We start from the raw sequence: 12,362 nt of genomic DNA on the forward strand, positions 1-12,362 counted from the left end.
CCTACAGACCAACTCTAATCTTTCCAGCAAGTTAGATGACTTTTCGAGCCCATGCAGTACATTGCTTTCCAGTACCGCAAGTGGATAATGCTGCAAGTATTCAAATAACAAAGATATCTTCCAAAGTCCATTTGTTCCACTCTAGGCACATTTACTAAAACAATCCAAAGTATTTAAGAAAATTATTCAAGCAGAACTGTCATCCTAGAGCTTCTCCCATTTGAGTGATAATCATGCAGCTTGAGGTTTAAAAATAATTCTGCTGCTCAAAAACCTGCACAAAGGGGGAACAACAGAATCATTAGAGGTTTGTTCCAAACAAAACTCCCTAATGTTCTAATTAAATGATGCACATTCTGCTTTTTAAAACAGCCTTAACATTTGCAAAATGCTTACCTTGTAAAAGTTGCTTTCTACATAGTTCAAAATGCCGCATCATCAGCTAACAAAATCCCACCCTAACTCATGGTATTCAGGGTGCCTCATTTGGTGCTGGAAATTGTTACAGATTTCATGGCAAACGTTTTCCCAAGTTATTGAACAAGTCTAGGTGAATCAATACTTACAGAGCCCTCTCCCTCCCCCCAAGAAAAAAAAACAGAGCAGCAGTGCAAAAATCAAATAGCTACTTTGCCATTTGGGGAGAAGACAAACACTGAAGGAACAGGACAATCTGTTTGTGCAAAATGATTTCTTAATTTTAACCCCCACCCTCAGCTTCTGGAGGAGCATATTCTTCTGTCTTACTCTCCCTGATCAATGTACGTAAGGTCCTTTCAGTTTGCTTTTATTATTGCAATAACTCAGTCTGTTGTTTGTGCTTAAAAGACATGCAGAAAAAAGGGATCCACCACTGAATCCCTGCCTCCCAGAGCTGGAAGCTGATTGAACGTACACAAAATGCCAAGGTTACTTTCTAACACAAAATTTGTGTTAGAAAGTATTTCGTAGTCTGCATAATACAATATTTTGCAGAACTAGTGAACCTTGTAGAAGACAGATTAACTCTCAATCTGTATTAGGTTTATTTAAGCTCTTCAGCGTCAACTGCCCTACTTTATATGCATTTCTTCAGTAGAACAAGGTAGACATTTAATTTCACAGCATGTCTAAAATTGGTGCAGAGATGCTGGTTAGCGCTTTCAGGGCTTTATCTGATGGATAGTTGATACGGTGCGATCACATAATCCATGAGTTTTGATTTTTTATTTTTTAGATATCACACACAGGAAACTTTGAAACACACTTTAAACCTAAAAAGAAATAAGCATATGCATGGTATTTGTACAGTTACAAGTTAATTCACTCAGAAGACTATTGGGTTGATCTTGGCTGGTCACCCTGTGCCCAACAAGCTGCACCCTCACTCCCCCTCCAAAGCAGGGCAGGGAGAAAGAAAAAACAAAAACAAAACAAAACCAAAAAAATTAACAAAACTTGTGGGTTAAGATAAGGACAGAGAAATCACTCACCACTTACCATCATAAGCGAAACAGACCCAGCTTGGAAAATACTGATTTATTACAATTAATAGGCCAGAACACTGAGAACTAAAAGCAAACTAATCCCACCTTCCCTTCAGCCCTTTTCTTTCCAGGCTCAAGTTCAATCTCAATAATTCTACTTCCATCCCAAGTGGTGCAGGCAAATGGGGGCTGCGGTCAGTCCCTGACACTTATCACTGCTGCTCCTTCACGGTCCCTCTCTGCCCCTGCTCCACGTGGGGTTTCTCCCACGGGATGCCATCCTTCCTGAACTGAGCCTGCGTGGGCTGCCCACAGGCAGCAGCTCTTCAAGCACTGCTCCCACACAGCTCCATACTATGGGGTCCATCCCCCAGGAGCAAACTGCTCCAGCACAGGTCCCCCACAGGCAGCAGCTCACCCCAGATCCCATTCCTGCATGAGCTCCATGGACTCCTCTCCATGGACTGCAGCTCTGGCCAGGAGTTGCTTCTATGTGTACTCTTCCCAAGCTGCAGTTTCCTTCAGAGCACACCCACCTGCTCCAGCACAGGGTCCTCTGCAGGCTGCAGTGCGGAGAATGGCCCCAACATGGGCCTCCACAGACTATGGGAGGAAAGCCTGCTTCACCATGACCCTCCCCACCAGCTGCAGGGTAATCTGCCCTGGCACTTGGAGCACCTCCTCCCCCTCCTTCTCTACTGACCTTGATTTCTGGTGGGTTGTTTCAAGCTTTTCCTCACTCCTCTCTCACAGCTGCTGTGCAACACTTTTTATCCTTGCTTGAATGTTATCACAGAGCCACCACCAGTATCACACACACATTTACTTTAGCCAGCAGCAGGTCCCTTTTGGAACACTGTCCCCTAAACCCAATACAAAGGCCCGGCCCTGACACTCTGAAGTCTCATTTTACACATACTGAAGGTAGATAAATACAGAAGTTGGATGCATTCTAAACTCTCAAGTATTTCTTTAAGTTCAGAAGTATTTGACAATACTTGCAAGCTGAAGCTACAATGAGAGTATGGTACCAGGCTAGGGCTACACTATAGGGTCTAGAATTTCTATGTAGTGACCAGTTTAAATATTTACTATTAATTGTGTTACAGGAGTGTAGTGATCTTCAGAAGTATCATAACAAGAGCAGCCAGCACTACATTTAACAATTACGTTTTTTTTTCACAGCAGTTTAAAAATGTTATAATTCACCAGGTGAACAAACATTAATAACAAACCACCACATTTAGACTGGCCACTTTATGTTTTATAAGCTTATTTTATTTCTTTGCTGTACAAAGGCAGAAATGCAAACCACCTCAATAAATCTACATCAGTAACTACCTAGACATTATACAGATATACAAAAAGCCCATTTATTTTTCAGTGTTGATACCATAGTTAATGCAGAGCTGGATGCAACAATGCAAACAGCATCTACACAGTGTAAGGCGTAACTCTCGTAGTATTTACATATCTTGTTCCTTATAGCGAAGGCTTCTGATGCATCAAGCTCTTTCTTCATCTGTATTTGACGATCCTGCTTAGCAGTAGTGCAGCCTCAGAACTGAAAAGTGCATTTCTTTATTACATACATTCTCAGAAGGATTGTGGATTGTTCCAGAAACAGTTTCCAACAGTTTCATTTTAGGAGTCATTCATTAAGTATGTTTTCCATCAATTAAAGTCATTTCATAAGCTAAAAATACTTTCCCAAAAGCTCTGTAGATCACATGCAATTACGAAAACAAAGCTCCTAAAAGCAAATCTAGGAACTATCGTCTTCTGACTTGGAAAGATAAAACAGTCCCGTGAAACCATTCAATCCACTGCTGTTTTAAATTAAAAACACTCCAGAGCATTTCAGGTCGGTAAGTTCGCAGTTCCAAGCAGCTTTGGAAAAACTCTATAACAGATATTTACATTCTGTATTTGATTTTGAGTTGTAATTTATCTATCTCAGTGTATATACATATATATATTACTTTATTTTTTGGAGATCTCACTCTGAAAGGGAAGTGAAAGAGGAATCTAGTTACTGTAGGAAATATAATTGAGTCATTTCACAATGACTAGTGTTAAATGAAAGTCCAAGATTAAATAGTCAACTCTTCCTCTCTACTATGAAGTAGAATTGCTAAAAATAAACTCTTACGTCTTCTGAGCTACCACAGTTCCCGCCACATTTATTTTTAAACCGCAACGTCCTGCAGCACCAGAGCTCTTGACAGACTGAATTCCAGCCGGTCTTGTTCTAGGATATTAAAATACTACATCCCATCTCCTGGCTGTCCTGCTTTAAACAGGGCAATAATGAGTAAGAGCCGTTAACATTTTGTTTGAAACTCATCTGAGCTCCCACGACAATTGCTATTTCAGCCGAGCTGCTGGCCTGGACATTGAAACAGCTGAGAACTCGCACACAGTCCCATCAACAGAGCACAGAATGGTCTGCTCTGACAGGAAACCAGTAACGAGCAAAGGAAGGAAGAGGGTCGGAGAACCAGAGCAGCTTGCTATGTGTGCACATGCCTAACCCTTTGGCCTTCTGCTGCTGTGAGGTAATGCGCCACCATAAGCTGAGCTTTCAGGCACTTCCTGTCCTCCCACGCATCTTAGCCCACTTAAACTATGCCCAGTTAACACTCTCATACCATTCTGGTAAAGTTGAGAACAGGTTTTCTTTAAAGAAATAAAAATCAGATGAGGATAAAAATGTAAGTGGGAGACGCTACCTTCACCAGGAGGAACCGATGTCTCTGTTTCAGATTTGACTGCATTCATATTTTCAAAAGTTTTGTCACCTGGCTTATCTTGTTCCACCTCACACAGATACACATCAATGGGTCCTTTTGTGCTCTTTACATGTACTTCTATGCAGTCCTAGAAAACAATGACTTACATATTAACCAGAAGACCAATCTTATACATCAGTTATCTATTTTTACACATATTTTAAAGCCAACAGGTTAAGAGGAGAACAGATACAGAAGTGACATAACTACTTAAAATTGTGTTAGTAGTTCCACGTAAGTTAGAGTACTTAATAAATTTTTAGGCCAATTATTAAGTACCATTAAGCTAACTAGGTTTCATTTTTGACATGCAATGCACCTAATGAGTCTTTGTTTAGTCTTTTCAATGATCTCTTGATATATTAGCCAAGATTTACCATATGCTTAATATGAATAACAAATAAGAACTTTACCACCAATGCCACAGATCAGCAAACAAATCAGAGCACATAGCAACTTTAGTAGTATGGCAACACAAATAAACCGTACTACCGCTTTCCTTTAGCAGACATCACATTGCAAGGCACAGAGTAAGCCAAATCTATGGGAAACAGCTAGAAGAGTGTTTTCTCTAAAGTACAGCCTTTCAAATCTTGACTTCTTTTGCTTCAAGGAACCTCTAGGATCTTCACAGGATTAGACCCAGCTACTTTTACCAGTGACACCACTGGAGATACATATAATGGATCTAAGTCTTCTGTATCGATTCCTTTTCCTAAGATATCCTCTCCCTTCCTGTGCGCCCAAGTAAGGCAAATTTGAAGAAAACATAACTAAGAACATTATAAAATTGCATGTGCAAAAAAAAACAAAACAACAATTAAATCTCCATTATTCATCTCAAGCTTACGTCCAGTATTTCTTCTTTCACAGCACTACTTTAAGCAGTGGGTTCAAAGTATATGGGAGAAGATGCAGTGTAACTGGGTGCAGAGGGCAAAACTATGGCTCTTCTGTGTGACCTGAATGGGGTGTGCATGTTGTACCATGAGGCAAGGACAGGCTACATTCCCCGCCTCCATCAAAAATCCATCTTGACATGGTCTACTAGAACGCAAGAACAGTTTTGATCATACCGTACATCTCATACTTCAATATTATAGTGACAGCAGCTGTTGACTCATAAGACAACATTTACTTGATGTTAGGATGATTATTAAATTAGGCATAATATTTTGTTTAGTTAGATTTCCAGCTTTTATAGACTTTACTGAAAATATTAACAGCTGTTTGTTAGTTTCATTATCACAGTAATTATCGGACACCAATATTACATCTGTTCCATCATTTACTACAGCTGTTCCATCATCTCTAGCAAAACTAACATTTAGATATGTTTATACTATAATTTAGGTAAGCAAAACAAAATTCCTAAGACTAACTTTCTTAGACTACATATACCTACATATTATTATATGTATATCTACATTATATAGATATCTATTATATGTATACCTACAGAATTATTTAGTGGAGCACAAGAACAACAAACTACCTGTACTTGCTATATATGACCAAGAAATTGGAAGTCAGTTGCTGATAACTGTTGCAAAACCAAACCAAAACAAAAAAAAACAAAACAAACAAAAATTTAAGAACTTTTCTTCCATTAAGAGGGATTAGGTATAAAACTTACTTCCTTAGGAATTGGTATTTCCAGTTTGGTTTCTTCTGGAGCTTTGATTGCAATCACAATCTGTTTCTGAAACGCCTGAATGCTACGGATGTCTTGATATGTCACATAAGCTAGTGTATACATTGGTCAAGGATTCTGTATAGCAATTTGCTAATGGGCAGAAGCAAAGAGAACATTAAGACATGCTGAAGCAAAATATCAATTTTGAGAAAAACAGTAAATATTTCAGCTGAGGTTATTTCAATATTAGCTTTGTAAAATCAATTATTAGCTGACAATTGGAAAAACTTTTTTGCTGTTAGGAAGGGGAAAAAATTAAAAGTCAACACACTCAGTATTTAAAAACACACATTTGACAAACAGTCTTCACAGATGCTATCATAAATCTATGTAGCAGATGGAATACTGCTTTTGAGAAACCTTTTCTTTCCTTTTGTATTAATAATACATGGAAATCATATCCTGGAAAACAATAAAATTACTTTCTTAACCAAACAGGTAAGGTATAATGATTTTTTTTTTCCTAGATATCGTACATAAAATGAACACATTTCTCTCCATTTCAGCACCAATCTTTAGCACTGCTTTTGGCTGAATGCTAAGTTTTATTTTATTGTACCCACAGCCAAAATCCAATATTTCTATCATATTAAAACAAGTAAAAAAGAACCCCCTTTCTATTACCAAATCACACCTGAAAGATAAGACTGCATTGGAGCCTCTCCCCAGAGACAGAACACTATTAGGACATGATCAACGTACCATGGTATCTTCATGGCAAAAGGCCACTGGGACTCTGTATTGGGTCCTCTTTCTTATCTCAGTAAGCAACTCAATCTCACTGGTTGGTCAAGACCTGTCCCTGAGACAACTTTACTCTATAGTGGAGAGAACAAGGTAATGGTCAGGGTACTAAGACTACTGCCCCACTTCCATTTTTCTTTTCCTCATTACCACCCCCACCAGTTCCTTATTTCAATAATATCCTGTTCCTTACTCTCACTGCCACTGGGATACTCTGCTTTTCTTTCCATGGCAGAGAAAGAAAGGAATGAAGGACTTACAGTCCAACTCCAGTTCCTCCCACTCTACATTCTCTCAATCTTCTGCAGTGGCAATGTCACACGAGTAGCCCTCCCCTGAGAATGGGCTAGACCATGTATAACACTACATAGCACAAGTCTACTATATACTAATATAAAATAAACAATGAGTTCCTTGTTGTTTCATTATCAACTATTACGGCATACCTGTGGTATCAGCCTACACCTAATGCTAGAATGCCTGAGTGTTGGCAACCAAAACCATGAGTTAAAGTAATGCATGAGTTAAAAGGATATTTTGCATTTTCTTTGTCATCTGTTAGATCAAATAACTGATGAGCACAATCCTTGATTAATTCATCCAGAGCTTCTTCCATGGCTGACAAGTCAGAGAGTTCATCTTTAAGGTTTTGCTGCTCTGCTGCCTTTCCAACAACTTGGTCAAGATTAGAACCTCTAGAAGAATATGAAAGTTGTCTAGTATGTTTATAAAAGTAAAAGCCTGTTTACTGAATATAAAAAACATGCTAATATAGAAAGCAACCAGAAATTCTGGTATTCTTTACTCAGCTGAAACATGCTTCAATGTGCTTTTTTTTTTTTTTTTTTTAAAACATTTGATACTTTTTAATATAGCATGTAATTCAGACAACTTAAGGATGAAGAAAAACTTAAGATCTTTCTATCTATTAAAAATAATTCAATATGATTAAAAATACTCTCAAAGTTATAAATACTAATCAACATTGCTGGGTTTCATTGCTTAGAAATTAAGGGTTTCAAAGCCCACTTACACCCACTGGATATGATTCTTAGATCTCTTCTGAATTAAGTGAATTCCATCCAATACGTTGGTGATGTCATATACTCTTCGTTTTCGTACTCCAAGAGTTGTTGCTACTTCATTTAAATCAAGGACACCATCTGGAGCTCTTTTGACAAGATCCATGAATTTTCGGGTCAAGTAAACCAAGGATGCATCAAATCGAGGCCTTCTAACCTTCAGAGTTCCTGTAATGTTTTGATACAATATTCAGGGTAAGTTACTATGACAATATGAAGTGTTTCTTAAAAAACACTAGTCATGAAGTTGCAATGAATGTAAAAGTATAAAACACTGCAATTTCAACACCTGTGGTTAACTATCAGCAGTGTCAGGGCACAACCAGAGAACCACAGCTGTGTCATCTGCTCAGTGACACCAGTAAAGTGGTTGTTCTTTTGGCCCAGAACAAACCAGAACATCCCCCAGATAACTCTCAGGCATGGTTCAGGGACTATTTCAGGCCAGTCAGTTCCAGAGTCTGAGAGCTTAATGTATGAACAAAATGCAGCTTGTACTAGCTGTCCTCAGGGCCTAAGAATTGGTGATGTAATTCTTCAATTTAATAAATACAACAAAGATCTACAGTTACCAGGACACTATAGGTTTAAGATAGACACCTGTACTATATAGATCTAGTACCAGCATAGTCTCATAAACAGCAGAAGAGTTACAGATGAACAGCTTTATTAATTTCAGGTTGTTATTTATGTGTGCCTGACTACTCATGTACTTTAAAGCATAAAAAAGTAGTAGCACATTTAAAAGTTCTGCTGGCCAATATGACTGTCAAATCCTGCTGTTATTTGTGCCTTGTCCTGCAAAGCAAGCCAGGTAATTCCTACGTAATCAAACTCTTACACTGAATAAAACTCCAGTCTAATGTTTCAAGAGAATGTGGGTACATACGGAAGGAAACTTCCTTAGCAAATGCTACTTCAAACTTCATATTTTTCCCCATATGAAGAATGTACACTTCTCTTCATAACTTACAGCCCTCATTCTACAGCTACAGGATTGTCTGCTCTTTAACCTGAGGTGACAAGTTCAACAACTCACTACCTAGTTTTGAATAGCACTACCACTGGAGTTGGACTTGACAATCCTTATGGGTCCCTTCCAACTTAGGATATTCTACAATTTTACCATGAGATATGGAAGACTATTCAATTGGCGAGAAAAACAAAGGAAAATAACCAACTCAATTTCACTCAAGCTTGTATTTACATTTGTTAACACCAGCTGAAAAATGTTTGCCAGCATAATGTCCCAGTTGTCTCTAAGTCACTTTTTCTGTAAGTTCATTTTCTTGATAGCAGCAGGGATTTATACTTGCAACAAACGGAAAGAGAAGAGGGAAAACCATGAAAAATGCATTGGTTTATGTTTGCTAGTTCATTTAGCATGCAGCATTCCTCTTGTTCTGCCTATATTAGACACACAATGATTTCTCATTTGTTTACAGCATGCATCATTGTAAAAAAAAAAAAAAAAGCATTAAATACTTCAAGGATAACCTTTACACATGGAATGCAGCAACTTACTTCTTACTAACTGCACGTCATCGTCCAGATTCAAGTTGAGCATTGGTGGCTGGAGAAAAAAGTTAAAATGTAACTGACATAAAATACCATGAAAATGCAGGAAGCTTTTCAGGGAAAAACCCCAACCCAACTCTGGATGCTACAGCAACGGGAGTGCCAGCAACTCAACAGATATTACAGTGAAGGAATCTCCTTGGACAGAAGAGAAACATGCTCATTAACACCCATTTCAGCTCAATCACAGACCTCACTTTCTCATAAAGCTGGAAACACCACCAAACCCTCTAATTCTCAGGCAATAGTCACAACACAGCCATTTGTATAAACTCTATAAATTCCGAGTTTGGGGCATTCCACATAACAGCTCACATACAGAAGATATGCTGCTATTACGCAGCATTACAATTATTTTGTAGTAAACTTTCAAGCTAGCAGCAGTCTGCTCTGCTCACATAGCTGACATGGCAAGTGCAAGTATTCACATTATTCTATCTCCCCACTGCAATTTGACAGAATATTTACTCTAAATTCAGACTCATTCCAATTGGAAGAACCGCAGAAGCTATCTGGTCCAACTTCACACTCAAAACAAGAACAGCTATTAGATAGACCAGCTTAGGTCTTATCCAACCACGTGTCCAAAATTTCCAATGAAGGTGGCTGTACCTCTCTGGCCATCTCATTATACTGCTTGCCTATCCTTGTGGTGAAGAAGTTTACATCAATTTGCAACCTCTCCTGCATGTTCTGCACAGATTTATGGCTCTTTTCTTTCAGCCTGTCATCACACACCACGGTGAAGTGTCTGGCTCCAGTTTCTTGATAACTTCCTTGCAAGTGCCAGTGGGCAGCTACAGCTTAAAAAGCTCCCTCAGCTTCTCCTCACAGATGTATTCCCATACCCACTGACCACTTTTGACCCATCTCTGCTGGTTGCAGCATTCCAGGAGCAGTTTAAAACTTACCAAATAAAGGAGAATTACTTTATTTGATTTATTGGCTGTGCTCTTGCTAATAAGCCTCATATGCCTTGATGCCAGGGCACGTTGTTGGCTCATGTTTATCCCACCCTCCCTAAGGACCCTCAGGTCCTTTTGGGGAGGGAGGGGGGTACTTCCCCAGCATCTCAGCTCCCAGTCTGTATGACGGCAAGCTATCCAGATGCAGAATTTCAAATTTGAATTTTCAGTCACCTTGTCTGTCAGGTTCCTGATGATCCATTCCTCCTGCCTATACCTTCATGCTCATAATACCCTCCCCTCCCCATTTGCTGTTATACACTCCCATGATGTTTATCTTATGTCCTCTTCCAGCTCACTGGTATTTAACAGGACAGGAACCTGTACAAAACCAGTCCTGGGGGCTGTCCAGACAGGTCCCAGTTCCCTGAGGAGCTCTGCCTGTAATCCACTTTCAGGTAAAACATAAGCCGTTGACCACTCCTCTTTGAGCCTAAGGATCCAGTCAGTTTTGCACTCAACTACTACCTGTAAAATTCCAATTTAAGTAGAAAGATGCTGCTGGAGACTGTTTCAAACATCCTGCTAACATTAATGCAGGTGACATCTGTGCCTTTGGATCTACAATCCAGTCAGTTCATCACTGAAGTGAATCTGTTTGCAAGAACAGCCCATCAGCTATCCCCAACCACCTCCACTTTTTTCCACGACCTCTCAAAGATCAGACAGCAATCTTACAATGCCAGCTCTCTCAGACCCCTTCTGGATGTATCCCCATTAGGTCCTATGGTCTCAGACAGGTTGAGATTTCTCAAGAGATTCCCAACTTGTTACTTTTGCATCACTGGTTGCTCCTCTCCTCCTTGAGCCCTATCTCTCAGGCACAAGCCTAAGAAACAGCAGCTCTGAAGATACAAGTGAGCAAGCAGAGCACTTCATCCCCATCTATGTCTGCTTTCACTAAGCCACTTCTCCCCTTTAGCAGGGAGTTCTCATTTTTCTTCCCTCCTTCAGCATCAACCAAAGATGTTAAAATAAAAGTTCTTATCACCCGTGACACACCGTGGGATGTCCTTGCAGACCTCCACCCCTCCAGCTCCCCCACCTCTCATTTGGATTTTGTGGCCAACACAACTTAACTCCAACCACCACCAGTTCCTCTAATAAGCAAAAATTTCAAACCATCGGGAGAAAAATGGGTATCAACATCTTCACAGCTTTAAGCTAATACTACCAAACAACACTTAGCTCAAGGTTAATAAAAATGAACGTTTTAAAAACACGTTTCAGAGAATTAAGAGATTTATTTTTAATTAGGAACACGTTTCTCAGCATTAAGAGATTTGTTTTTAATTAGCAACACCCCAGCAGCGCTGAAAGCGGTAGAGGAAGGTGCATACGCAATTAACCGAACCCCACAGGCGCTCAGCGAGGAACAAACCACGTATTTACGGTCCGATTGCTGATCCCCAAAACACCTACAGCCCCCTCAGGTGTGCTGGCAGGTCGCAGGTGGCCCCGCTGCGAAGCCGCCCCAAGCCCGGCTGGGCTCCCCCCGGCTCTGCTGCCCGCCGCCCTCCTGCCGGAGCCCTCCCCGCTGTCCCCTCAGACTCTCCGGCGGGGGAAGCCATGCGCTGCGTCCCCGTCCCGCCCTCGGGCAGCGCCTCCCTGTCCCGCCCGCCGTGTACCTCACTCACACCCAGCGTGTCCGGCCGCAGCGGCCTCAAACGCTCCCACTGGGCAGGGGCGGCCATTTTGTGACCCCCGCCCTCCATTACCCAGCGGCCCCTGCCGGCGCCATGCCCCGCCCCGCCCGGCTGGGCAGAGGGGTGGAGCCGTGCCCTGAGGGGCGGCCATGGCGGGGGGCGCTGAGGGGTTTAATTGACGGTGGTGTATGGGTCAGGGGCCAGGTTCGGCTCATCTAGGGGTAGAGAGGAGCCTACGAATGTTGTTTGCTCGAAACAAGGCTGTTTACATCCCAGCCAGACGTCACAAATCCTTAGTCCACTCCTCCTGCCCATTCTCCCACCCTTCTGATAACATTTATCAAGCTTCCTTGTTTGTCAGCATCAGTAGTGATTACAAACATTCTGATTTAG

The 12,362-nt window shown here is 40.8% G+C and overlaps 1 protein-coding gene across 3 annotated transcripts; it reads right to left on the reverse strand.

The window, feature by feature from the left end:
* Positions 1 to 1,266: 1,266 nt before the first annotated feature.
* Positions 1,267 to 12,062, reverse strand: E2F6 (E2F transcription factor 6). 3 transcript variants are annotated; one of them, XM_082756976.1, is made up of 7 exons: positions 11,961 to 12,062; positions 9,305 to 9,353; positions 7,732 to 7,948; positions 7,234 to 7,393; positions 5,895 to 6,008; positions 4,199 to 4,346; positions 1,267 to 3,470 (listed from the first exon to the last, which is right to left on the reverse strand). In XM_082756976.1, the coding sequence occupies exons 1-7, from the start codon at positions 12,036 to 12,038 to the stop codon at positions 3,466 to 3,468; spliced, it is 771 nt and encodes a 256-aa protein (XP_082613102.1). In that variant the 5' UTR covers positions 12,039 to 12,062; the 3' UTR covers positions 1,267 to 3,465. The 3 variants fall into 3 exon arrangements, with proteins under 3 accessions (XP_082613102.1, XP_082613101.1, XP_082613103.1); XM_082756975.1 differs by having other exon boundaries at positions 11,952 to 12,048; XM_082756977.1 differs by lacking the exon at positions 11,961 to 12,062 and adding an exon at positions 11,746 to 11,841.
* Positions 12,063 to 12,362: the final 300 nt, after the last annotated feature.

This window comes from Aythya marila (assembly GCF_965140915.1).
Source record: "Aythya marila genome assembly, chromosome: 3".
Lineage (NCBI taxonomy): Eukaryota > Metazoa > Chordata > Aves > Anseriformes > Anatidae > Aythya > Aythya marila.